This window comes from Dasypus novemcinctus, chromosome 19 (assembly GCF_030445035.2).
Source record: "Dasypus novemcinctus isolate mDasNov1 chromosome 19, mDasNov1.1.hap2, whole genome shotgun sequence".
Taxonomy (NCBI): domain Eukaryota; kingdom Metazoa; phylum Chordata; class Mammalia; order Cingulata; family Dasypodidae; genus Dasypus; species Dasypus novemcinctus.
The window spans coordinates 30,551,008-30,577,773 of NC_080691.1; the positions used below are offsets into that span (position 1 = coordinate 30,551,008).

At 46.0% G+C, this 26,766-nt stretch overlaps 2 protein-coding genes across 5 annotated transcripts in view; one reads left to right on the top strand and one right to left on the bottom strand.

The window, feature by feature from the left end:
• Window positions 1-13,719, top strand: part of RNF10 (ring finger protein 10) — a 49,807-nt gene extending 36,088 nt beyond the window's left edge. For 2 of the 4 annotated variants that reach the window (XM_058281469.2, XM_058281470.2), the window contains 5 exons: window positions 8,189-8,344; window positions 10,084-10,184; window positions 12,434-12,488; window positions 12,587-12,745; window positions 13,421-13,719. In XM_058281469.2, the coding sequence (XP_058137452.1) occupies window positions 8,189-8,344; window positions 10,084-10,184; window positions 12,434-12,488; window positions 12,587-12,745; window positions 13,421-13,497 (548 nt within the window). In that variant the 3' untranslated portion in view covers window positions 13,498-13,719. The remainder of the gene's footprint in view (window positions 1-8,188; window positions 8,345-10,083; window positions 10,185-12,433; window positions 12,489-12,586; window positions 12,746-13,420) is intronic. The other 2 variants (XR_011646513.1, XR_011646514.1) reach the window with 1 other exon arrangement.
• Window positions 13,720-15,285: 1,566 nt separating this feature from the next.
• POP5 (POP5 homolog, ribonuclease P/MRP subunit) lies at window positions 15,286-19,560 on the bottom strand. The gene is made up of 5 exons (XM_004464650.3): window positions 18,216-19,560; window positions 17,993-18,135; window positions 16,502-16,651; window positions 16,257-16,340; window positions 15,286-16,168 (listed from the first exon to the last, which is right to left on the bottom strand). Exons 1-5 carry the CDS (start codon window positions 18,233-18,235, stop codon window positions 16,053-16,055), a joined length of 513 nt encoding a protein of 170 aa, XP_004464707.2. The 5' UTR covers window positions 18,236-19,560; the 3' UTR covers window positions 15,286-16,052.
• Between the last annotated feature and the right edge of the window lie 7,206 nt (window positions 19,561-26,766).

The window sequence follows — 26,766 nt, forward strand, 5'->3', positions numbered from 1 at the left end:
AGTCTATAGTTCATTCCCCAATCCTGAGGATTCTGGGATGGGATGCCCACTCAACCTCTAATTGAGAAGGGGCTACAGTCCCATGGAGCAGATGGATGAGACTCTCCTGCTTGCAGTTGCAGACTCTCTTTGTTCCTTGGGATGGTCATTGTCCATCATTGTCTCCTTGTTAGTTGTCCTGGGTGAGTCCAGTGAACTAGAGAGTAGGTGTTAAAACTCTGTTGAGATTCAGAACCCAGCTGGCACAGGGACAGCTCAAAGATTTTAGTCTCTTGGACATATACTTCTCAACCTTAGTACTAAATATAGGTTCAAAAAGAAGATCAGAAGAGCCATGTTTAGGGAAACCACAACTGAGTCCAACTCTTCCACATGGGAAAGCATAAATTGCAGTGTAGGGTGCATCAGCAAGGCATCAAACTCCTGAGCTCTCTCCCCTGACTGTAGTGTCTGGATGTTTCCAGATCCCTCACAGGCCCCTCTATTTGAAGTAGTATTTACTTCGGCAGTCAATGAGATCCTGCTGAGACATGCGTAAGTGTAACCTCTGGAGTGACCTCCCAACTTACTTTGCAGTCTCTTAGCCCTATGAACTCATTTGTCTTTACCTTTTTACTGTTTTGGTCAGGGTCTTTTTCCAGTTGCATTGCTAGTTGGTGGTTGGTAGTAATCCCTTGGTGCCAGGAAGGCTCATCCCTGGGAGTTATATCCCATGCTGGGGAAAAGATAATGCATTTATATGCTGAGTTTGGCTTAGAGACAGGCCATATTTGAGCAACAAGGAGGCTCTCAGGAGGTAACTCTTACACATCCTATACTAGGCTAAGTTTCAATTTCAAGAGTAAATGTTCATAAGTACAGTAGTTAATATTAAGGGCCCATTAATGGACCATCCTCCTTCACTGTCGTTGCCCCTCCTGTACTCAGGGGATTCTTGCTGTTCCGTTAGAGAATGTGGCAGAGCTCCACAGGATGGGAATTTGATATTCTTTTGGTTATTGTGTGAATCTCCTCCCACCATGACAATGCCTCATGAACAATTGAACACATTTATATGCCTTATATGTATGCCCAGGTGACCCTTCTCCCATGTATCCCCCATCACTGACACCCTGCACAAATGATCCTCCCCTGTCATAGCTGTAACCCTTCTGTGACCAAAACTTCTTCAAAAATGAAGCCAACAAAATAGCCAAATACAATTAATAAGAAAATGAAATAATGATAGTTTTAAAAATAAATAAGATACAAAAAATTTTTAAAAATAAAATATTTGGAATAATAAGTTTTAGATTATAGAAAAGTCATGCACAGCATATAGGGGATTCCCATATACCCAACATCCTCCCCCTTTTCCCCTTTTCCCTACTAATAACATCTTGTATGTGGATGGTATGTTTGTTAAAATTGATGTACAAATATTGAAATATAGCTACTAACCATGGTCATTTGTTTACATTATGGTCTACATTTAGGACCATACACATTTATAAATTTTGATGAAATTTGACATGGCCCGTATCCATCATTGCAAGATCATGTGGAATACTTCCATCGCCCCAAAAATTCCCCAGGTTCCATCTGTTCTATTCCTCCCTCCCCCTCCCTCTGGGACCCATGGCAACCACCGGGCTTCACTCCTTTAAGAACAAAATTCATAGTTACTTGCAGCAACATTGAGGGCTTGACATACTGCTCTGTCCTCCCCTATTATGCACTGCCTATGCTCTCGAGAAACTCCTACCCCTCTATTTGAGAACATAGCAGGACTCCCCAGGATGGGAGTCCAATACCTTCCTATCTTTATGTGGGTCTTCACCCACTAATAAACCCATTATGACAAGACAAACACGCATTCCCTAGCAGCCTGCCCCAGGTGCTCCCTGTCACAAATGCCCTCCACATCCGACACCCAAAGCCAGTAACTTTCTCCTATCATGTTGCCAAAAGAACATGCCCAACATTGTAGTTTTAACCACATACCCGCCATTCCCCAGTGTTCACCTGCTCCCTCCTCCAGTCCTCCCGCCACTTCCATGGACAGTCCAACTTACCCTAGAATGGGGATTCTACCCCCTTAACAAACCGGCACTGCCCAATCCAAAAGTATCACTGCACCACTGTCACACCCCTCCACTGCACAATTATGCACTTCCACCTTATAGATTTTGCCCACATGGACATTGGCTCACAACCTTCTTCTCCCTTTATTTTTTATTTTTTAGATTTATTTTTTATTTATTTCTCTCCCTTTCCCCGCTGTCCCCTCCCCCACTTGTCTGCTTTCTGTGTCCATTTGCTGTGTGTTCTTCTGTGTCCGCTTATATTCTTGTCAGCGGCGCCGGGAATCTGTGTCTCTCTTTTGTTCTGTCATCTTACTGCATCAACTCTACGTGTGTGCAGCATCACTCCTGGGCAGGCTGTGCTTTTTTAGCGCAGGGCGGCTCTCCTTACAGGGCGCACTCCTTGCGCGAGGGGCTCCCCTACACAGGGGACACCCCTGTGTGGTACAGCACTCCTTGTGTGCATCAGCACTGCATGTAGGCCAGCTCATCACACGGGTCAGGAGGCCCTGGGTTTGAACCCTGGACCTCCCATGTGGTAGGTGGATGCTCTATCCGTTGAGCCAAATCTGCTTCATTCTCCCTTTCTAACACTTGTAAACCTATCATCCAGACTCTAGCTCTGTGAGCCAGTTTACTTAATTCTTATCAGTGAGGTTATGTAATATTTGTTCTTCAGTGCATGACTTGCTTCACTCAACATAATGTCTTCAAGATTTTTCCATGTTATCCTGTGTGTTAATACTGCATTCCTTCTTACAGCTGAGTAATATTGCATTTTATACACTCATCTGTCGAAGGGCATTTGGGTTGATTCCAACTTTTGGCAATAGTGAATAATGTTGATATGAACATTGGTGTGCATATATCTATTTGTGTCCTTGCTTTCAGTTCTTCTGGGTATATACCCAGCGGTGGTATTGCTGGATCATATGGCAGTTATATAGTTAGCTTTCTGAGGAACTGCCAAACTGTCCTCCACAATGGCTTCACCATTCTATATTCCCACCAGCACTGGATGAGGATTCCCCTTCCTCCACATGTTTGCCAACACTTGCCGTCCTCTGTTTTTTTAATAGCCACCAGTCTAATGAGTGTAAGTTATATGTGCTGAATATTAGGCCTTATCAGATCTATGGTTACCAAATATTTTCTCCCATTGACTGGCTGCCTTTTCATTTTCTTGACAAACTCCTTTGAGGTGCAAAAGTTTTTAATTTTGAGGCGGTCCCTTCTATTTTTTTCTATCATTGCTCATGCTTTGGGTGTAAAGTTCATGAAAGCATTTCCTACTAAAAGATCACGTAGATGCTTCCTTACATTATCTTCCAAGATCTTTATGGTCTTGGCTCTTATATTTAGATCTTTGATCCATCTTGAGTTAATTTTTGTATAAGGTGTGAGATTGTGTTCTTTCATTCTTTTGGATACGGATATCCAGTTCTCCAAGCACCATTTGTTGAAGAGGCCATTCTCTCCCAGTTAAATGGGCTTGATGGCCTTGTTGAATATCAGTGGACTGTATATGCAAGCATCTGTATCAGAACTCTCAATTCAGTTCCATTGATCAGTATGTCTAGCCTTGTGCCAGTACTATGCAGTTAGACCGTTTGTAGTATGTTTTAAAGTCAGATAGTGTGATTCTACTGATTTCATTTTTCTTTTTCAATATGTCTTTGGGTATTCAGGGCCTCTTGTCCTTTCAAATAAATTTTATAGTTAGCTTTTCCAATTCAGTAAAAAATTCTGTGGTGAATTTTATTGGGATTTCTTTAAATCTCTAGATCAGTTTGGGTAGGATAGGAATATAAATGATAGTCTTCCTGTCCATGAACAGAGAATATTCCTTTTAGGTTGTCTTTGATTTCCTTTAACAGTGTTGTGTGGTCTTCTGTGTACAAGTCATTTACATCTTTAGTTAAATTTATGTCTAGGTATTTGATTCTTTTAGTTGCTATTGTAAATGGGATTTTTTTCTTGATTTCCTCCTCAGATTGCTCATTATTGGTGTACAGAAATGCTGCTGATTTTTGTATGTTAATCTTATAACCTGCCACTTTGCTGAACTTGTTTATAAGCTCTAGAAACTTTGATGTAGATTTCTGAGTGCTTTTAAGGTATGGGATCATTTCATCTGCAAATAGTAAAATTTTTACCTCTTCCTTTCCAATTTGAATGCCTTTTATATCTTTTTTGCCTAAGTGCTCGCGCTCGAGCAAATACTTCTAACACAGTGTTAAATAAGAGCGGTGACAGTGGGCATCCTTGTCTTGTTCTGTATCTTCGAGGGAAAGCGTTTAGGGTTTCACCATTGATTATGATGTTAGCTGTGGGTTTTTCATACATACCTTTATCATGCTGAGGAAATTTTCTTCTATTCCTATCTTGTGAAGTATTTTTTATCAGGAAAGGTTGCTGTATTTTGTTGAATGTTTTTTCTGCATCTGTGGAGATGATCATGTGGTGTTGTACTTTCAGTCTATTTATATGGTGTATTGTAGGACAGTTTGCCGGATAATTTTTTAGCTGGCAGTTTTTCAGTACATTAAATCTATCATACCACTGCCTTCTTGCCTCCATGGTTTCTGATGAGAAATCAGTGCTTGGTCTTATTGAGGTTTCTTTGTATGGGATGAATAGCTTTTCCCTTGCTGCTTTCAGAATTCTCTCTTAATTTGGCATTTGATGTTCTGATTAGTATGTGTCTATTAAGGTCTGTTAAGTTTTATTCTGTTTGGAATTTGTTGCACTTCTTGGGCACATGTATTTATGTCATTCATAAGAGTTGTGAAATTTTCAGCCATTTCCTCAAATATTTTTTCTGTCTCTTCTCCTTGTGGGAATCCCATGATGCTGTCACTTAAGCCCCTTTGAACACTGCTCAATTTTTTTTCTTTTTCTGTTCTTCTGCCAGTATAATTTCAATGATTCTGTGTTCTTGTTTGCAGATTCTTTCTTTTGCCTGTTCAAATTTGTTATTGTATGTCTCTAGTGTATCTTTTTAAAAATTTTTAAATTATTATTATTTTTAATGTCCTACCCACCCCCCCAGGATGGCTCCCTCATGTCTGCTCATCTTCTTTAGGAGGCATGGGAACCGAACCCAGGACCTCCCCTGTTGGGAGGCAGGTGACCACTGCTTGAGCCATTTCTGTTCCCTGCTGGTTGCAGGGTCTTGCTCATCTTTTTTAGGAGGCAGTGGTAATTGAACCCATGACCTCCTATGTCAGAGGTGAGTGCCCAATTGCTTGAGCCATATTTGCTCCCTCTAATGTTTTCTTCTCTATTATTGTGCTTTTCATTCCCATAATTTGTTAGGTTTCTTTCTATAAACTTCCTAATTCTTTTTGCTCACTCTTTTTTTTTTTAAAGATTGATTTTTTTATTTATCCCCTCCCAGTTGTCTATTCTCTGTGTCCCTTCGCTGTATGTTCTTCTGTGTCCACTTGTATTCTTGTCAGCAGCACTGAGAATCTGTGTCTCTCTCTGTTGCATCATCTTGCTGCGTCAGCTCTCCGTGTGTGCGCACTCATGGGCAGGCTGTACTTTTTTCGCGCTGGGTGGCTCTCCTCACCGGGCACACTCCTTGTGTGTGGGGCTCTCCTACGCAGGGGACACCCCTGCGTGGCAGGGCACTCCTTGCATGCATCAGCACCGCATGTGGGCCAGCTTATCACACTGGTCAGGAGGCCCTGGGTTTAAACCCTGGTCCTCCATGTGGTAGGTGGACGCTCTATCTGTTGAGCCAAATCTGCTTCCCTCATTGTCTTCTTAATATCCTTTAGCTCTGTATCATCATTAGTTTATTCCTATCCATATCTTCCTGTATCTCTTTGAATTGATTTAGGAGATTTGTACTTTTTGGTTTTTGTTTTTAGAAGATTTATTTATTTCTCTCCCCTCCCCCGCCCAGTTGTCTACTGTCTGTGTCCCTTCGCTGTTTCTTTTGTGTCCTCTTGCATTCTTGTCAGCAGCACTAGGAATCTGTGTCTCTTTTTGTTGCATCATCTTGCTGCGTCAGCTCTCTGTGTGTGCAGCCCCACTCTTGGGCAGGCTGCATTTTTTTGCGCAGGGCAGCTCTCCTTACGGGGCACACTCCTTGCACGTTGGGCTCCCCTACACGGGGGACACCCCTGTGTGGCAGGGCACTCGTTGCGCACATCAGCACTGCGTGTGGGTCAGCTCACCACATGGGTCAGGAGGCCCTGGGTTTGAACCCTGGACCTCCTATGTCGTAGGCAGATTCTCTATCCAGTGAGCCAAATCCACTTCCCTATTTGTACTTTTTGATTACTTGTTCCAAACTCTGTCTCCTTTGAAGTTTTAATTGTTCCCTTGACTGAGCCATATCTTCCTGTTTCTTAATATGGTTTGTAATTTTTGCTGATGTCTAGGCATCTGATTATTTTGATGTGCTCACTCTGAAGGTCAGTTTCTCCTCCCTCTTACCTAGGATTTTATTGTCGATTGGCTATGTGTTAAGGCTATGCTTTGACGCTTGGTGCAGCAGAGCTTGCTCGTGTTTAACTGTTCAGATTTTCTCAGGTCTTTTGCATCTGACTCTTGCTCTGGATATGTGGTACAACTTTTAAGATTGCTTTTTTATCTGTAATTGTTTTACCTCCCAGAGAAAGCTTCATTTCTTCTCTTCTCTGAGAATCTTTTTCAGAATTTTCTCCCCAGCTTGCATGATTTGTTTAAATCCTCTCACTCACTCAGTGCCTACTTTATCTTACACTTTGCAGTTCTGGGACCCATCCTGCCTCAACAGCAGTTCAGTCCCATCCCTGCTCCCTCCCAACCACCTTTTTTCTACCTCTGATTACTTCTGTTAACATATCCCATCCTGGGGAGTCAGAGAGGGTCAATCCATAGTGGTCCGTTTTGTTGTTGTTGTTTGTTTTTAGGAGGTGCAGGAGGAATGAACCTAAGACCTTGTACATGGGAAGCAGGCGCTCAACCACGTGAGCTGTATCTGCTCCATAAAGATCCATTTTATCATTTAGGGTACTCCAGCAATCAGAGACTGAGCTAAATGTGTGTACCTTTTGCCAAAGTTCTGCTGTGGTCTCTCTTATTTCCTGGGGGCCTTTATGTATGTATGCACTAGTCAGCCACTTATGTTCTGCCCTGGGTGTCTGTGGCCTTTGGTCCCTGTACCTGGGTATATGTGGGGTTCTGACTTACTGCTTGAGTCGCACCATGGTCTGCACCTGCAATTGGAGGTCCCTGGGCTATGCTGCCTCTCTGGTTACTCTTAAGCTGCTCAGGACCAAATGGTGGGGGAGGGTACATAAATTTGTACTTCCAAACTGGTGTAGGTATATCCTCTTTAGGGACCCAGCACTCTGTTTGGCACACATCCTTAACTTGAAGAAAACTGATATTTCAGGAACAAGGGCTTTTTGTTTGGTTGTCCTTTAATTTTGTTATGGAAATATTTAAACAAGTAGAGAGAATAGTATAATTTACTCATAAGTTTATCACCCAGTTTCAATTAAGAATAGTTAGAACAAGGTTTTTAAATTAAATCCACGGGAATTGGATTTGGCCCAATGGATAGGGTGTCTGCCTACCACATTGGGAGGTCCAGTGTTCAAACCCAGGGCCTCCTGACCCATGTGATGAGCCAGCCCATGCGCAGTGCTGATGTGCGCAAGGAGTGCCCTGCCACACAGGGGTGTCCCCTGCGTAGGGGAGCCCCACGCACAAGGAGTGCGCCTCGTAAGGAGAGCCGCCCAGCGCAAAACAAAGTGCAGCCTGCCCAGGAATGGCACTGCACACACACAGAACTGACACAGCAAGATGACTCAACAAAAAGAAACACAGATTCCCAGTGCCACTGACAAGAATACAGGCGGACACAGAAGAACACACAGTGAATGGACACAGAGAGCAGACAACTGGGCGGGGGGCCAGGGAAGGGGAGAGAAATAAATAAATAAATCTTTAAAAATTCCAGACATTAGAGAATGATATTTATTCTAAATCCAGGTTTTAAAGCTCTTTGTCTGCGTCCTCCAACTCCCAGACCCCCTGGGGTATACATGTTGGCAGTCCTCAGCTGTTAGAAAAGATTTGAAAACTTCTGTAAATGGACCTGTCCATATTGTCTTTCTTTGCAGACCCAGAAGTCCACATTCCCCTAGAGAATCTACAGCAGTTTCCGGCCTTCAATTCCTCTACCTGCTCTTCCGATTCTGCTTTGGGTCTCACCAGCACTGAGGGTCACGGCGCCCTTGCCCTTTCTCCTCCTAGCAGAAGCCCAGGGTCCCACGCAGGTAAGTAACTGGAATCGTGATTTAAGAATGCGTGAGCCACAGACCCCTTAGCAGAGCACCAGTGTCTGAATTTATAACTGTGACTTAGTAGTTAATGGTGTGGTGTTTAGGCAGATAACCTTACTTTTAGGTAATTGATACATTCCATCAAACTCTTGCCATTTGATTCATCTTTCCCGTTGGCTGTACTGATTACTTTATGCTCTATCAGCTTCAGAAAACATCGCATCTGTTATAGCAGGATAATTAAACCTAGATCTTCACTGTGACCCTGCTATTTTTATTTCTAGTTTTAACTTTGTACATGTCTCTTTATTGTGGCACTGTCTGTAATAGCAGGGAAAAAATGGAAGTGGCCTACAAAGCCTGTCAGTAAGCAAAGGACTAAATTATAGTATTTATACTATGAAATCTTCACACTTAATTAAAGAATGAAATAATTGTGTTCATGACCTAATGGATAGAATTTTCTGATTAAAGGAAGTTGTAGAACATGACAAAACATATCATTTGTGGGTTTAAAACAACACCACAAAATAGCATTTTAAAAGTGGGTTTCTATATCTAAATGAATGGAAAAATATTGGAATGGGTTATTCCAAACACTAGTAATTGTTCCACTCTAGGGAATAGGGAGGAAATCAGGATTTAGAGGTTGTTCAAAGGGCCTTTAGTCTTCTTAATACTTTTCTTTTTGTAGAAAAAATATATTGTTTCATGAAATTCAATAATTAAGAATTGTTGACTAAATTCAGAACACTTTTTTTCTGACCTTTATCTGGTAGTTTTTTATTTATTTCTGTCAGGCAGTTTTTAACAAAATATCCAAGTTTAGAATATTTAAAACTCTTGAAGACCTTTGTGGTCATTACTTAACTGATTAGGATCCTGAGGCTAAGGCCAGGACTTAGTGGCAGGGACTGGGACTAGAATCTGGGTCTCTCCAGGATGCTCTTCTACTTAAGTGTGAAGGGTAGCTGCTGTACAAAGGAATGTGGTAGGTCATTGGATGTTATCTGCAATATAAAGATTGAGTTTTCACATATTAGTTTTCCTGAAAGTTGAGATATGGACTTTAATGTATTTAGGCAGGGCAGTTAGACAGTCCTCAACAACCCGGCTGACTATGTATGGAATGGCCTGCTACTGGGAGAGATAGTAGGCCTCTTCCTCCCAACAGTGATCAGGGTGGTGGATAGACTGATCTGTGGTGTGTTCAACTCTAGATTAGAAAGGATAGGGAAAGGAAATACTAGGGGGTATTAGGGAAAAGTTTGCATCTTCATGCTGGGTGATAGGTGTGTGTGTGTTTGTCTTGGATTCTAACTGAATACTTCCAGGTCGTAGAAGTCTGCTGGCTGGAATATAAATTCTGACCTGATTAAATTTTATGTCTTTTTCTTGAAGCTTTTCCATCCATGTAAAACTAGTCCATGATAAAATACCTAGGCCTTCAGAGCCGGCCAGAAAGATTTTTTCTTACTGTGGGAATAGATGTCAGTGTGACTTCTAGTGTTACTGTAACCATGAAACTTTTCTTTGCCTATACTGAATACTAATGTAATAGACTCTTAGCTTTATAAGAAGATGGCAGAGTTGAAGGTTGGATCACGGTTAGCTTTTTTGGGGAGGGTTATTAATGATGTGGCCCTGATTCAGAGGTCATCTCTTCTCTCGTTAAGAGGACACTAGCTCTTTGAAACTTGACTTGTATAATCAGGTCTCTGGTTCCCTTTCAGACTTTCTGCTGACCCCTCTGTCACCCACTGCCAGTCAGGGCAGTCCCTCATTCTGCGTTGGGAGTCTGGAAGAAGACTCTCCCTTCCCTTCCTTTGCCCAGGTAAATCTTTTGCTTCTGAAGCAGCCCAAAGGTAGTTAACATGAACTCTGCTGCTTGTTCTTTCCAGAACTCCATCCAGGGGTTGTTGCACCTCATTCTAATACAGCTAGACAAATTGAGTCATCTGATTAGTATGAGGGAAATTCATTGCCAGGCAGAAAGAACTTTAAGCAGCAAAAAGTTGGCTGAGAGCAGATGATGTTTGTAGACATTCCCTCTGTTTTGAGAAGTAGAGACTTACAGGCTAATGTTGCACTGGCCCTAATGATCATGGGAGGCTTCCTTAAGAGGGAAGCAGATGGATTTAGTCTCAGATATGACCCTAGACTTACCCATGAAAGAGGCCAAGAGTAGCTGAAAGTGAATCAGTTTTAATTATCTGATAAACCACTATTTTAGGGCTAGGGATACATCAGTGAATTTTAACTGGTTTCTGATTCTAGGACCCTGAGGTTCAGGTGATATGTTACATATAATAAACTATTTCTCTTCACATTTGGAGAGGAAAGGTTGTCTTGGTTATCCTGTAACTAGCCAAACCAGCTTTCTTGGGGTGTGGGATGGGGGAAACACTAGGCTAGTGAGATTTGATGTCGAATCACTGTTAATCTCTAAAACAAACATTCAGCATTCCTGCTTTCAGATAGCTGAGGAAGATGGCCAGATATCTTGATACCTTTAAGAAGTTAGTATGGACTGGTTTGGGATCATTAGCATAGTAGCTCTTCAGAGCAGCTGATGTGGATGTTTCTCGTGAAGAAATGACAGTTTGTGCTGAGAAAGAAATGAGTTTTTGTGCTGAGAAACAAGCAGGAACTTGAACTTGGTAAGAAACGTCCTGAAGTCAAGGAGGATGAAATAATTTGAGAAAAATCCTAAGAATTAACTGCTGGGCTTCAGAGGTTATATAAGCGGTCTTCAAGAGCTATGCCACATGCTTAATATTTTTTTAAAAACTAGGCTTGATTACTATTGCTCTTTCCCCTTCAACTTTATTTTTATTTTTGTTTTTTCAACTTTATTTTGAAAAACTTCAGAGCTGAAAGAACAGTATAATGAAGAATTATACCTTTTACCTTGATAAATTAATATCTAATGTCCATATTAATATTTCCCCATCTGTTGCAGCGTCCTTTATTTTCAAGGACGGGGTCAGAGATCACTCATTGCATTAGTTGTCAGGTGTCTTTGTCTCCTTCATTCCCTAACAGTTCCCCTTGCCTTTTTTTTTTTTTTCTTCCTTTGTGTCATGGACATTTTGAAGCCTCCAGGCCAGTTGTTTTATAGAATGTCCTACAGTTCTTATTTGTCTGAATGTTTCCTCATGTTTGGATTCAGGTTAGATGTTTTGGCAAAAATAAAACATTTTAATCTTTTAAGGGTAAGATGATTCAGATGGCATAGTGTTTGGACCCAGACTCCCAGGGATCAAGAGAGAATCATCATCAAAGTACAGTACTTGATGATAAAAGGTTATTCCGTAAATTCAATGCCTGCCAACTAAAATCATCTTGAATAACATGCATTTCTCACTTTGGGACATACACTTTAGGACCAGACAGTCCTGCTTGAATTCTGTGGATCTTGTGTCTTAGTATTTTTCTAGGAATAAGAATGACCCTCCTTTATCAGGTTGCATGGCATGCTGGTAGATGGGACTGACAGTGGCCCTCAAAAGTTTTAAAGCTGGCCTTGCCAGACAAGATGGGACAAATTCCTCAGGATAGCGATTATTCCAGAAAGACTCTCAGTTGCCAGTGGGGAAGGGATTGTCCTGATTTTACTGATCTATGACTATCAATTAGTTTTTATGACCTTAAGTAACTATAATCTGGTAGCCTGGTGGTGTTTTAAAATTGGAGAGTACACACTGTTTTAATTCCAACAGGTTTATGTTGCTAGGGGTCCCAAGAAGGGCTGGAGAATTTATCAGAAGCAATGAGGAGATACAAAGTCACGATTTTAAAGTTTAAGTAAGAACTTCTTGCACCTTCTATGCTATGTTCTTTTATTACCTAAGGAACAAAACCAGGTTATGGTTTTATCACCTTGCAGGTTTCATTGTCAGTTATATTGGTTAGGATAGAAGGGATATGACTGAAAGTGTTAAGGAGAAAAGTTCCTGGAAAATCCTTTCAATGGTGACAGTTGGTTCTGTGCTCCCATCTCAACAGTATCAAGGTAGGAGTCTGAAAAATACATTGGAACTGTTAATTAAATTCTTTTTTCCTCCTTCCCTATGTTGGCAGATGCTGAGGGTTGGGAAAGCAAAAGATGTATGGCCTAAAAGTGCTCCAAAGAAAGGTGAGGATGATCCTCTGGTGAAAAAGTGGTTTGGCCTCTTTCAGTATAACACTCTAGACTTGTTCTAGAATTATAACACTGGTCTGGTGTTTTTTTAGATGAGAACAGCCTAGTTCCTCCCGCCCCTGTGGAAAGCGATGGGGAGAGTGATAATTCAGACCGTGTTCCTGTGCCCAGTTTCCAAAATTCCTTCAGCCAAGCTATTGAAGCAGCCTTCATGAAACTGGACACACCAGCTACTTCAGACCCCCTGTCTGGTAAGGGCAGAGGACTGCAGTGCTTAGTACTGGTTGTCAGACATACCACATGTGTACTGCCAGTCCTACCTGGGTCCAGAGGTAGACATCACTAATTATTGGAGACTTTCCCTCTGAGTTTGTAGGCCTTGGTCTTCAACACATTTGAGTGTCAACTGACATTCCATTTACTGTATCAGACAGGACGTATTTGCCACTCCAGATTAATTCACAGAGGCCTGGATAGGAAATTTTGAGGATCTTTTTTTTCCCCCTCCACCTCACACCTCCAAGACCCAATGGAGAATTGATCCTCCATACATTTTGGAATCCTGAATTGGTAAAAGGTGGCTAACAGAAGAAAAAGTTAGGCTCACAATCTAACCTCACTCTGGTATGCATGATTAGACAACAACTAATATTTATGGTGTACATTATATGTGCCTATCTCTGATAATTTTATTCTCCCAATCATGTTAGGTGGGTATAACTATCATAATACAGATTGGGAAACAGATCTAGTGATGTGTAGTGTGACTTGCCCAAAGACAAACACCAAGTATATACTAGAACTGGTATTTGAATCCCAGAGCCTGCACTCTTAGCTGCCACTCTGTCAGTAGGTAAAATTGGCCAGTGACAAGGTGGGGGTGGGGAACTTTCTACGCTAAGCTATTTTTCTGTGTTTCTACCTAGAAGAGAAAGGAGGAAAGAAAAGAAAAAAGCAGAAACAGAAGCTCCTGTTCAGCACTTCAGTCATCCACACCAAGTGACACTACTGGCCCAGGCTACCTTCTCCATCTGGTTTTTTTTTTTTTTTTCTTTACTGTGCTTTTGGTTTGCTGCTGTAATTTTAAAGTATTTGAGTTTGAACAGATTAGCTCTGGGAGGGGGAGGGGGTTTCCACAACTTGAGGGGGAACCAAGAAAATTTTAAATACAGTGTATTTTCCAGCTTCCCGTCTTTACACCAAAATAAAGTATTGACACAAGAAATTTCTTCCTGCTAAGGTTTTTAGTTTGTTGCCATGTTAATCTTTTTGACCCATGTATAATTAGTTTTTCTCAGCCCAAGATAAACTTAAGTTTGAGTCTCTTTGACATTCTTTGGTGCAGCTCAAACCAGAGTGGTATAGCATTGCCTACCATGACATCATGTGTCAGGGCATCATGGTTTCAGATTACCCATCAGTTTCTTTTCAAATAGTTTAAATCTTTTCGACCTGTTCACTTCTTTCTTACCTTGTTAAAGAAATGGGGGGATGGGAATAAAATGGATTTAGGACAGAGTTTGAAGTTTTTTCTTCTGACAAATGACCAGACTGTGGTGCCAGACCTGGGTTGCCAAAATCAAGGGATAGGTTGTCCTTGGCACTTGTGTGAGGGCCTTGCCTCTTGAACCTGGCCTTTAGTATTCCAGGAAGGAAAGCTATTATTTTTGCTGACTTAAGGAAGCCCTGGGGCTTGTCAACCTTTAGATAAAGCTGGCTTTGGTGGGACAGTGGCTTCAGGGAGGACCTGAGTTGTAGGAGTAGAGATGTTTGATAGACCTGGGGACAGGGCAGGCTATAGAGCAGCAGAGTTGCCCACTGCCTCCCTGTTGTCTAAAGTAGTCTTGTGCTCTAATGGTTTGAGCTGAATTTGAATGATGTGAATTCTTTTGCTTCTGTGCAATAAACCTGCACAATAGGGGCTTTATGGTGGTGGTGTTTTTTGTTGTTTTTTTTTAACTTCATTACAGGGTCAGCTAGAAAAGGAACAGCTACTATTGAACTTGAGCAAGTCTGTCATCAAAAGTAATATTTTGGGGAGTGGATTTAGCTCAAGTGGTAGAGCAGCCTGCTTCACAAGTATGAGGTTCAAGGTTCAATCCCTGGTACCTTCTAAAAACAAAACAAAAACAATTCTCATTGGGGAGCAGATGTACCCCAGTGGTTGAGTGCCTGCTTTACGAGGTCCTGGGTTCAATCCCTGGTTGTGGGCTTGCTATTTTGAGTTTGCTACTTTGAGTTAGCAACCTACGAGGACCGGGCGGGCTTCCACGGCTCGGCGGTGAGCCCCTAGGCCAGCGCGTAGGCCTAGGTTCTCCAGGTGTGGGGGACGCGCGGTAAAAACCACGGAGACAGCCTGTGAGAGTGAGCTAGTCCACTTTATTGCGGAAATACACTTGATTATATAGGGTCGGGTTAAGGGAGGGGTAGGAGCTGGGGCGGATCAACTACGGGGCGGTAGTGGATAGGCGGAGCCGTGCAGGCAGCTATGAGGTAAGCGGTAACTAAGGAAGGGGGCAGATTATGAGTTGGCTAAGTGGGCAGGACTGGCGGGAAGGATAGTAACGGCTGGAAAAGGGAGATAAGAAAGGCTAGGAGGAGGGGTGAAGGGAGGCAGCAACACCTGGTACCTCCTTTTTAAAAAAGAAAAAAGTAATGTCTTTCCTAGCATCAGACCTATGGGCTTCTTGAGCTAGACTTTAATTTACCATTCTTAAAAGGATATGGTTCAAAATTCCTCAGTTGAGGGTATTCCAGTCTCGAGATGAGGGAACATGTTGAAGCCAAAAACTCATACTTTAAGTCCATTTTATTGTGGAGAAAACATTCTAGAAATGTCATTAGTTAGTAGTAGACCAAACCCAATCAGCAGTCTCTTCCCCCTCCTAATTCCTGTACATGGAGTATGACAATCTCACCTGTCAACAGTTGCTGGCCAGGTGAAAGAAGAAGGGTGGAAGTGCAGAAAATGACCAGAAGTCGGCAGCTGCTATTCAACTTTGCAGTAATGAGGTCAGGTGAGGCTAGCCCTGCCACCCTCACCACTCCCACCCCTGGTATTCATCAAAAATACCTGGCAAAGAATTTGGTATTTTTAAATACCAAGGTCCCTTAGGTCTGTCTTGAGACTGGCTATAGACCTGTGCTTAGTAGCTTTGTCTCTCATATTTCTACCCTAAATAATTTGATTTGCTTAATACCTATATTTTGGAGACTTAGGGATATAAGACTTAAGTGGAAGACTAAATATCAAAGATTCATCTAGTACAAATTGGGAGCCAGTCCTCCCACAAGGGCCAGTGATAGAGGGATAGCCAAACATGAACCCATAAGCCTTTTTTTGTAGTTCAAGTAACTAAATGATAAGCCAAATGTACTCTAACCCTGGTAAATTATATACAAAGATGTCAGCAACTATAGCAAGTTCACAACCTGCAGAACCATTTAACCAGGGAAGGCTGGCTAGTCAGGACAAAGGAAATTTCAGTTTAAGTGAATAAGTCCTCCACTTCAACTTGGTAACTTGTCCTCTAGTAAGGCCGGGGGGTAAGTAGAGGTTTACTCCATGGCTGCAGCAGCTTCCTCACCACCACTATCTGAAAGCTCCTCTTCACCAGACTCCTCCTCTAGCAAAGAGCTTTTAGTGACAGATTTCTGGATAGCTTCCCGCTGTCCTGGAGAAAGGTAGACAAGGGAGAAATGAAAGATGTCTTTGGGAGTGACCGCTCATTCTCAGCTGGAGGACTGGACTAACTTGCTTACCTTCATCATTGCAGTTCTGCAACAGGATCAACAGCTGTCTCCTGTTATACTGAATCAGGAACTTCTGACATGTTCTAATTGTACCTGGCACATGAAGGGGTTCTGTGGTCAGTGACTTTGTCAAAGACGTTCAGAGCTAGGAGAAAGGGACTTGTTCTCAACACAAGACATACCCGCTAGTCAGATCTGAACTATGTACCTGTTAATAAATGAAAATCAGCAACGTTCCCACAGGCCACTCCTACCTCCCACGTGCAAGGTGTTGAAAAAACAAGGGTAACGGTGTCCTTTGTTTTCCAAGTATGTGATGAAGGGAAGAGCTGACCACACAAGCTGATAGAATTCCTTCCGGCATCGTAGTAGCACTATTCCAGTATAGGCATTGAGATATCTCACTAAAGCAGGAAAAAAAATCATCGTGGAAAACTTTGGATTCATAGGAGGTTAAATCCTAAGGATAACTGAGAGCCTACTATGTACCAAAGACTGTTCTAGGCATTGGCACTTGAAATGCATCATTGAATGAAAAGACTGCTGAGGGGAGAAACAACATAGGACACTTATCCATGGAAGAGGGTCTTACACAGCTCAGAATGGATAATGAGTTAAAAATGGTCATTTGACCACATTTGAGACCTGCCTAGGGTCGTTCTTTTTCCACTAGCCACACTATTGTAAATTAGTTCCCTCTTTTTGCCATATGCTTGAAATTGAATCCTGGAGAATGAAATGCACATAGGCATAACTCCTACCTCAGTGAGACTCAGCTGGCTGCCACAAGAACCTACAGAACCCAGTTGCAGTGAAACCACCTGGGCTGAGATCCTCCTGCGTTTATATACACACAATCGTGTGTTCTGCACTTCAACAGATATTAAGAGCTTTTCAGGGAGGTGATTTTGACAAGATACGCTTTTTCCATGTCATGCCATGGGTTAAATAATAGCTTACCCTTGATGTGGGCTATGGGTGGAAAGCTCTTTGTCTCTTCAGAGATAACCTAAACTGTCTGTCTTGACTTGTGGGTGTGTGGAAAAGTAAGAGGCTGCAGTCCTGCCTTTGGTGACCATGGCAGTGACTCCAGTCTGAGAGAAAGTTTAGCAATGCAAACTCTATAAACTTTAAATATTCAGGGAAAATGCAAACCAAATATGCCAAAAGCTTATCTAGAATGTATGAGGTCCATGCTAAATGCTTACCTAGGATGTGAAAGATATATGCTAATTCAAGGCTATTGAACTGAAACAAAAAGACCATTTGGCCTTTCCTCTCTGTATAAAAGGGACTCAAAAATCTTGTTCAGGGCTCGGGTTCGAAACAAAGCTCCCGAGTCTGGCCGGCCCTCAATAAACCATTTTTCCTTCTCAAAATCATTCCTGAGGCCTGGCCTTTCTATACGCTTATAATTATACCTCTCTCAAATTCTACAACACCCTGGATGGCTTCCCTAGTTTTCTTCTCACTATCCTACTAAATTCAATTACGGTCCCCAATTTACACATGTCAAAATAGGTAAAGAAGATTCACGCCCAAATCTTCATTTACTTGAGATCTCGTCCAGCCTTCCCGAGCTCCGGGGAGGGCAGGGGACCACAGAAGCCTAAAGAGTCCGTTATTATACAGAAGTAGATGCATCCAGCTTGGCCGCACCAGTTCTCTTGCCTCTCTTTTTCCCCCTTCTCCGACCCCCGACCACTAATTCTGCCGTCTGCCCGGGTTTCCTAATGCCCTCGCACCCGCGAAACCGATGGAACAGGCGGCTGCGCCGAAAGTCCCGTGCACGCGGGCGATCGTGTCCCGCACAAGGCTGTTCAGCACTCGGTCCTCTAGACTCAGGCGGCAGCGAGGGTCGTCGGACACCAGTTCGCACAACAGGTACCTGAAGAGGGCGAGAGGGAAGAGAGCTCGCGGCTGCGGGGACCCGGCATGGCACTGGGCGTTAGGGCAGGGCCCCCTTACCTGTGCTTGAACCGCACCATAGCTGCCTCCGCGCCCGCGGGCCCCGCCCGTAAACCGGATATCCGTGTCGAAGCGTGCGGCCAATGGGAAGCTGCCTCTGCAGCATTACAACCACTCAGAGAGGGAGGCGGGATAGGCGGATGGAGCTAGGGTGCTGAGAGGCCGAACCTTCTGTCCTTATCCGGGTACCACCGCTCTTCGCAGTGCAAGAGCGCATGCGTCCCACTAAGAGCCACCCTGATTCAGTTGCCTGGCTACGGATTTGGTGATCGTGCGGGGTGTAGCTGTGATAGGTGCTTCTGCTCCCCGCCAGAGTTTGCATTATTGTGTACTACAAAATCGCAGAATTTGGAGCCCTCGGGACGTTTACCTTCTATCACCTTGTGTATGCACTTATATTCTCTCCCCATGCTTGGCCGTCGAACTTTTAAAGACAAGATGAGTCTCAGTTCACAGCGCAAGTCACAGGGTAAATCGAACCCATATCTTCAGGTTAGAGTTCGGTTTAATTTTTCCATAAGCTTGTCTATTACCTTCGACATCCTTACGGAGACGGTTGTATTGCTTCAGTTTTCGTTCGTTTGCAGAAACTATCAGTGGTCCTATAGTTAGTACCGAGAGAGAATAACTCTTATCCTGTAGTGTGTTTTCTTCCGTCTTTCGCCAGAGGTTCTCAAAAGTGTGGTCCAGGGGAGCGGATTGTAGTTCAAATGTTTGAGTGCCTGCTTCCCACGTACCAGCTCCCGGGTTCGATCGCCAGTACTTCCTTAAAAAAAAATAAGTGTGGTCCAGGGACCCCTCGAATTTCATGTTTCATTATCCAGAAACGCAGCCTCGCTAACTACCTCCCCTGGACAGTAGGGGGCCCCAGCGGCCCGCAATTGACGGCGAGAGCCAGAAGCTCTGCGGTCGCTAAAAATAAGGCCCCTAACACTACACAGCCGTTATCGCTCTAAATCCCAAAACTGCGCCCATTCTGTAGATGCAGAATTTGGGGTTCACCACAGTCACACGTCCCTTACGGAGCACGATCAGAATCCGAAACCAAAGCCTTTCGACCCGGCTCCTTGCCGCTTCTCCCACGGCTGATGTCCGGTGCGTGGCTTTCTTCGTCCACTTAGTGTGATAAAATGGAGTGACTAGAAACGCGGGTTCGAATCTCTCTGTCCTTTACCGGTCTTGTGATGTCGGGGACTGTAATTCACGCCTCCGAGTTCAGTTTCCTCCTCCGTGCACAGTCCTGGCTTCTCCCTCATGGGTAGATATAGGATTTAAACGAAAAAAACAAGTGCAAAACGCCTGGTCCCGAGTGCGTGCACAGGAAATGCTGTTTCGAACGACCGACTCCTCGCCGGCACGCACAACTCCCGGAGCACACGACCCGGCCCGGCCCCCTCCCGCCCCTCGAGGGCCCAGACCCCCCGCGAAGGCCCCGCGGGCCCGGCGGCGCCGCCCGCGTCTCGCCGCCATCAGCCCGCGCGGGCTCGGGCGCCGCCAGCGCTAATTACACGTCTGGTAATGAGGCCGGCGGCTGTTGGCAATCACCCGCCCCGCCGCGCCGCGCGGGAGGCCGCCGGGGAACCCGCCCGCGGAGGCGTGCAGGGGCGGCTGCCTCCTCCAGGGGGCGAGGCAGTCTGCGGCTCCGCAGGCGGCCCCGGCCGCGCCTGCCCCGGGAGTGCCGGGCCGCCCCGGGCGCCTGGAGAGCGGCCGAGCCGCAGAGCCAGCGTTATCCCCACCTTGCAGGAGAGGGAGGGCCCCGAGGCCCAGAGGGGAACTCACACCCGCACGAAAGCAAGTAGAGAGAATCTAATCCGGGTGGATCGGCCCCCTTGAGCCTGTGTTTGAATCCACTCCTGCACTGCGGGGATCAGTGCGGCAGTAGCTTCGCGGTTAGGGTTATTACGGTGGTTCTTCTGGAGCTTATCAGAAGAGGAGATCTCGGACCAGAGCAGACGAAAGGGGGGCGGTGGGGGTGGGGTGGAGCGGGAGGGGGCTGGGGAACTCCCTTTGGGCCTCTCCTCTCCATCGCACCTCCAGCCTCTCATCCTCATTCGCCCTTTTGGATCAGACACAAAATCACGTGCAGCTTCACAGGATGCTGGCTCCAGAATCTTAGCCCCAGCAAGGCCTTTACTACTGACTTGGAAACATAACTCACACGTCCCATTTTACGGACAGGGAAATCTGCAGCTTTCCTAGGAGGTGGGTGAGGCAGCTGCTAAAATGCTCCTGTTAGATGGGGGGGGGGGGGGGGGGCAGGTATATATATATCTTGTCGTCCGTCCCCGTCCCCCCCCCCCGTCCCCGTCCCCCGTCCCCCGTCCCCGTCCCCCGTCCCCGTCCCCGTGTTTCCCCCCCTCCCCCACCTTCTGGACTGGGATCCAGAGTCAGCCGCCTGTACTCTTCATCCTCAACCTCTGGGCTGTCATTTGTTAAGCTCTCACTGGGTGCAGGGCACTGAATCAAGCGCTTTCTGTGTTTGGCTTCACTTTGTCCTGACAACACCCCTGTGAGATAGGTCCCATTGTTCTCTGAGGCTCGGGGAGGTGAAGTGATTTGCCCAAGGTCACAGTAGTTCCCACCAACATCTGTTGGATCCCCAAACCCTCGGACTCTCCTCTCTTCTGGGGGGCAGGGTATGATTAGGGATGCCTGGAACCCAACCGTGTTTTGGGAAGGCATTGGGGTGCCACTCTGGGGTATCTCAGACAGCCTGGGTGCCTCCATGGCAGATGGTGGCAAAGGAAAATTGTTTGGTGTTAAGCGGCCACTGCTCATTAGGGGCTCCTGCTCCTCTATCAGCCGGTTCCCTGAAAAGCCCTTATGGGGACAACCTATGTAGCCATTTGATGTGGTTCAAGAATTCCAAAAATAGATATTGGATTATGTTTGTAAACTGGTCTGTACCTGAGCGTGATTAAATTATGATTAGGGCTTTGATTGGGCCATGTCAGTAGGGTGTTGAGTCCCCGCCCCTTGGTGGGTGGGGACTCACACATAAAAGACATGGCAAAGGACAGAGTTGGAGTTTTGATGCTGGAGTCTTGAGCTGGAGCCCCAAGAAGTAAGCACACAGAGGATCTTGGTCATGAGGAAAGAGAGAAGCCCCGGGAAGAGAAACAAGCCGTTTGCCTAATAGTCTACAGCAGGCCTCGTGGAGAGAGGCAAAGCCTAGAGAGCCTCATAGTCCACAGCGGGCCTTGTGGAGAAAACACAGCAGCTGAGCTGGGAGAGAAATGAACCCCAGGAAGAGAGGAACCCAGGAAGCCTGAACCCTGGCAGATATCAGCAGCCATCTTGGTCCAACACGTTGCAAAAGACTTTGGTGAGGGAAATAACTTAAACTTTATGGCCTCATAACTGTAAGCTCCTACCCCAAATAAATACCCTTTATAAAAATCAACCAATTTCTGGTAATTTGCATCAGCACCCCTTTGGCTGACTAATACAACCTGGATAGCATTAAAGCACCTGCCCAACCAGGGGCCTGGAGAGCTGCTGCACCCTCCAGGTTGCTGGAGCAGGCACGGGCCTCCCTGGACCTTGGAGACAGAACCCCACACCCCTCTCCTCCCGTGTCCTTGCTGCCTTGCAGGCCTCTTTCCCTGTTCCCTGCCTGCTGGGAGGATTTGCTCATCCAAAAATTAATTGAATTTACAAGGGCACTACTGTTTGACCCAGCAATTTCTCTGCCAGGAATTTATCCCACAAAAACTCTTGCATTGTGCCAAATGGCAGGTGAACAAGGATATGTCTCGCAGCATCGTTTGTGATAGCAAAAGCCTACCTTAGCGTCTGTTGGAAAGGATCCACAGGACCACTGTGTCTGGACAATGTTCTTAGCACTTTACAGAGATTGACTCATTTTACCATCACCACTATCCTATAAAGCAGGTACTAATTCTATTAACCCCATGTTACAGATGAAACAGGAACGAGTAACTTGCCCATGCGTCACAAAGTTAAGAAGTGGCAGGACTAGGTTTGAACTAGTCAGTCCATCTTCTCAACCACCATCCTATGCAGCTTCTCTGGCTTTATGTGCATGGAAATTTTATGCAAGGTGGCACAAGAAGCCGTTAACCTTTTTTTCCCACATTCTCATATCCCAAGGGCCAGACCGGAGGCCTGTCCTTGCAGCGGTGGTGATGCCGTAGAGAGTATGAGTTACTGTGACCGAGCCGTGGCAGAATAGGCATTTAGAAAGTTCCTTCCCCTCTTTGACTGAGCCTTGGTTGAAAGGAGTGCAGCCGAAACTAACCAAAGAAGGCATTATGCTTCCAGAAAAATCTCAAGGAAAAGAACAGTAGTAGCTCTTGGGTTGGGATCTAAAGGAAAGGGTGGAGATATTCAACCAGTTAATGTGAAAGTTTGACATAAAGTTCTCCCGGACTATGGAGGCACCAAAGTAGTTCTAGATGATAAGGATTATTTCTTATTTAGAGATGGTGACATTCTTGGGAAGTATGTAGACTGAAATAGGTAACTATTGAAATGGCATCATGTGAAGCTGTCCATTCCACTTAAGTTCTGAAATCACCCATCATGTAGATAATTTCCATGTCTCTCTTTTATAATAAACTAAGGATAATCCAGTGTCTCTAAAATTTAGTTTCACTGTACTAATATAAACATTTTAAAATAAAGAGATGTAAATAAAAAAAAAAACAGCTGTTAATGGTGTTTACCTCTGGGGAGAGGAATGGGGGATAGAAGGGAACCTCACTTTCTGTGGTGTTCCATTTTGTACCATTTCATTTATTTACTTTACCCTGTGTATATATTTTAACTTCATAATTTAAAGAAGTTACTGAGCATATTAGTTGGGCCTTAGCCCCCAGAATATATTACTACTAATGCTTACCTCAACCCTGGGAGAGAGTACTTTTGTTGTCCCCATTTTGCCAGGGAGGAAACTGAGCTCACCAAGGTCATCTGGCTGGCACACATGGCTGGGAATGGCAAAGGGGGACCAACTCCAAAGGCAGCATTCATTCCTGTAATGCAGATTAGCCTCCTGCACTTGGAAGGTTTGGGAGGGGGGATGTGGTCGAAAGCTTGGACTCTGGTGACAGATCACGGGGGTTCAAGTCCTGGCTCAGCCTCTCACCAGCTGCGTGACCTTGGATAAGTCACTTGCCCTTTCTGATCCTTTTTCCCCCATGAAGTGCTTGGAACAGGGCCAGTCTAACTGTGAGAGCTCAAGAAACGTGTGCTATTTTTATTTTATTGTCATGAACTTGTCTTTCCCATTTTCCTAGCTCAGAGCAGTTCCTGCTCTCAGTTGGTGGGTCCAGCTGTGACTACTCCAACCCCAAAGGGCAGGGCCCGGCCACCTCGTGTCCTAGCCTTCAGAAGTCCCTTAGACTCAGTTCTCCTGGGTTACCGCGATGTGGTGGCTCTGGTCAGAGCTGATCACATCCCCAGAGCTGGAAAAGAGGCAGACCCACGGGGCTGGTGTGGCGTGGGTCCAGGGCGAGGCTGTGACGGCGGGCGGCCTCCCAGTTCGGGCTGTTCCCAGCGCCTTCCCACCGCTCACGCTTGGAGGGAGAAGGGTCTCAAAATAGCTGTTGCTTCCCCAGCACGGCACTAGGCCAGGAACAGGAATAGACATCTGGGGGTGGCCGCCTCAGCCTCCCTCAAGGGCCCTGGGGGGCCAGGAATAGGCAAAGACCAGAACCCCCAGTGTGGGGGGGCACGCGGAAATTAGGGCTGGCAGAGTGTGGTGACCCACCTGTGACAGTCCAGCCCATGAAAAGTGTGGCTGGTCAGCAGGTCACCAGTGCTGGCCAGATACTTGCCAGGGCCTGGATTCTCAGACCCGTCCTCCTTGCCAGGTGGAGAAACTGAGGCCTAGAGAGAGTTCACATACCTGAGCTCACACAGCTGGTTAGAAGCAAAGCTGACAGGCGAGGCAGGCCTTGGGGCTTTGAGAGGCCATAGAGGGTGGCGGTTGAAGGGTTAACTGCTCGGTTCAAGCCTCTACTCCTTAAGACCTGCATGTCCCTCGGTCTCTATTTCCCTACCTGTAAAATGGGCACACCTTTACCTCCTTAGCGGTTGTGAAGCCTGAATGAGTTAATACTTGTGTGCTGTTATCACTGTTACTGTTTTCTCATCCTGATCTCACAGGGTGACAAGGAGAGAGCTCTTGGTAACATTTCAGGGAGTCTGCCACGGGCCAGTTACTCGGCTATACTCACACACTCACGATCTCATTTATGCCTTATGAAGCATAATACCTTGTGAGGGGCCATTGTCTTTCCCTGTGTTACAGATGAGGGGAGTGAGGCTCAGAGAGGCAAAGCCACTCCTCCAGGGCCACACAGCCAGGAGGTAGCAGAGCCAGGACCGACACTGAGTTTGCCCACTGGCATCATTTACAGAAGTAAGCCAGCCCTGCCTGGCGCTACCTCTTTACGGGGCAGTCCAAGTCGAGTGGGATGTGTCGGCACCACGGGGGAGGGCTCCACTTCCTCAGCCTTGACTTTTCTACCATCCCAGGCCCCAGCAGCAACAGGGCCTCTTTGGGGGATGGTGCTCATACAGCAGAACCGTGTGAGCTGTGAGGTGACCCCAATCTGCACCAGAGAACTCCCACCACCCTCCCCTCCTGAGACCATGTCCTGGGTCTCCCTGAGTGCCAGGTCTGTGCTAGCCTCAGAGACCACTACGGTGGCTTTGCCCTGCCCTTCAATTGCTCACAGTGTGGTGAGAGACGAGTTGCTAAAAAGGCAAGAGCAACACAAGGACAGCTGCTGCGATGGGGCACAGAGACGCTCCCTAACTCAGCCTGGGCAGTCAGGGACGGCTTCCTGGAGGTGGTGATGTCTGAGCTGAGTCCCAAAGGAGAGAATGACTTACCCAGGACCAAGGTGGTAAGAAAGAGTTTCCAGTAGAGGGAACGACTTGCGTAAGTGAAGGGAAGTGCTGAGTTCCAGGGACCAGACCGTGAGTGGTAGGGGTAGTGTGGGTGAGAAGCACCGAGTCGGGCAGGGCCAGGTCACCATTCGAGGCCTTGTTGCCCCCGCTAAGGGGCTCGGTTATTACCTGGGGGGCTGAGAGAACGACATCGGTGGTTAGAAGGTTCCCTCTGGCTACAGGGGAGGATGGACCGGAGGGTGGGGGGGAGACCCCACCTTCTTCCTGGAGGGGGAATGAGAGACTTGAATTAGGGGGTAGAGGAAGTGGGGACCCGGAGGAGTGGGCAGCTTTGTGAAGTTTTCAGAGGTAGGATTGGTTACCTACTGCTTCTTAATAAAGTACCCCAAAATGTTATGGCTTAAAACTATTATTTCTCATGATTCTGTGGAATGGCGGGGGAAGTTCCAGTTCAGGTGTTCTCAGCGGGGGTGGGGGAAGGAGGGCACTGGGACGGCTGGGAAGTCCAAAATGGGCTCGTCCACGGGGCTGCCAGCTGGGCGCCCGGCAGGGGCTGTTGCCTGGGGGAACTCAATTCACCTCCACGTGGCCTCTCCCAAGGGCTTGGGCTTCTTTGTACGCGACAGCCAAGCAGCAGAAGTTTCCATGCCTCTTAAGACTTGGGCTCAGAAGTCCCAGAATGCTTTCCACTGGCCAAAGCCAGTCAGCCACAAGGCCAGCCGGGTCCACGCAGAGGGGAAGTGAGCGCCACCTGCTGGCGGAGGAGGTGTCGGGGCCATCACTGGAGACCGGCCATGCAGTGGGCTTCAGAGACGGGTTGGCTCCGAGGGCTGGGGGGCGGGGGAGGAGAAGGCAGGGTGTCATCTGCACTTCTGAACTGAGCCGCTGGGCCGATGGGGCAACCTGGAGGAGGAGCACACCCAGGTGGAGAGAAGAATCCAGTCCCAGACATGCTGAGTGTGAGCGCCCTGGTCCAGGCACCAAGTGCAGTGGAATGAAATCAATGGCAAATAAGTATGGAAGAGTATTAGGACTTTCATATTTATGGCACACCTGATACTAATACTAACATTTATGTGGTACAAACATGGCAGACACTTGGCACTTAAAAAAACTGAAGCGGGAAGAAGATGTGGCTCAACTGATAGAACATCCACTTACCATATACGAGGTCCAGGGTTCGATCCCCAGGGCCTCCTGGCCCGTGGGCTGAGCTGGCCCACGTGCAGTGCTGCGGCATGCAAGGAGTGCCCTGCCAAGCAGGGGTATCCCCACGTAGGGGAGCCCCATGTGCAAGGAGTGCGCCCCACAAGGAAAGCCTCCCCATGTGGAAAGCGCAGTCCGCCAGGAGTGGCACTGCACACACGGCAAGCTGACGCTGCAAGATGATGCAGCAAAAAGGAGACACAAATTCCTGTGCCTCCTGACAAGAATGCAAGCGGACACAGAAGAACACACAGGGAATGGACATAAGACAGCAGACAACAGGGGAAGGGGGATAAATAAAAATAAAAACCTTAACAAAATAATTGAAGTATAGGATATATACAATAAAACAAATCCTTAAATGTACAGTTGGTTGAATTAGGCACACTACATCTCACCTAAAGATACAGAACGTTCCCAGCCCCGAGAAAGCTCCTCTGACACATTCATATATTCCATTCTC

What these genes read in the sequence shown, in the direction of transcription:
- POP5 (XM_004464650.3), bottom strand. Translation starts at nt 18,235, where the DNA reads ATGGTGCGGTTCAAGCACAG. An exon ending in CTGTTCCATCGGTTTCGCGG is followed by an intron (nt 16,652 to 17,992) that starts GTGCGAGGGCAT and finishes TTCCTGCTTTAG; the next exon opens with TGAGATATCTCAATGCCTAT. An exon ending in CAACACCTTGCACGTGGGAG is followed by an intron (nt 16,341 to 16,501) that starts GTAGGAGTGGCC and finishes TTCATGTGCCAG; the next exon opens with GTACAATTAGAACATGTCAG.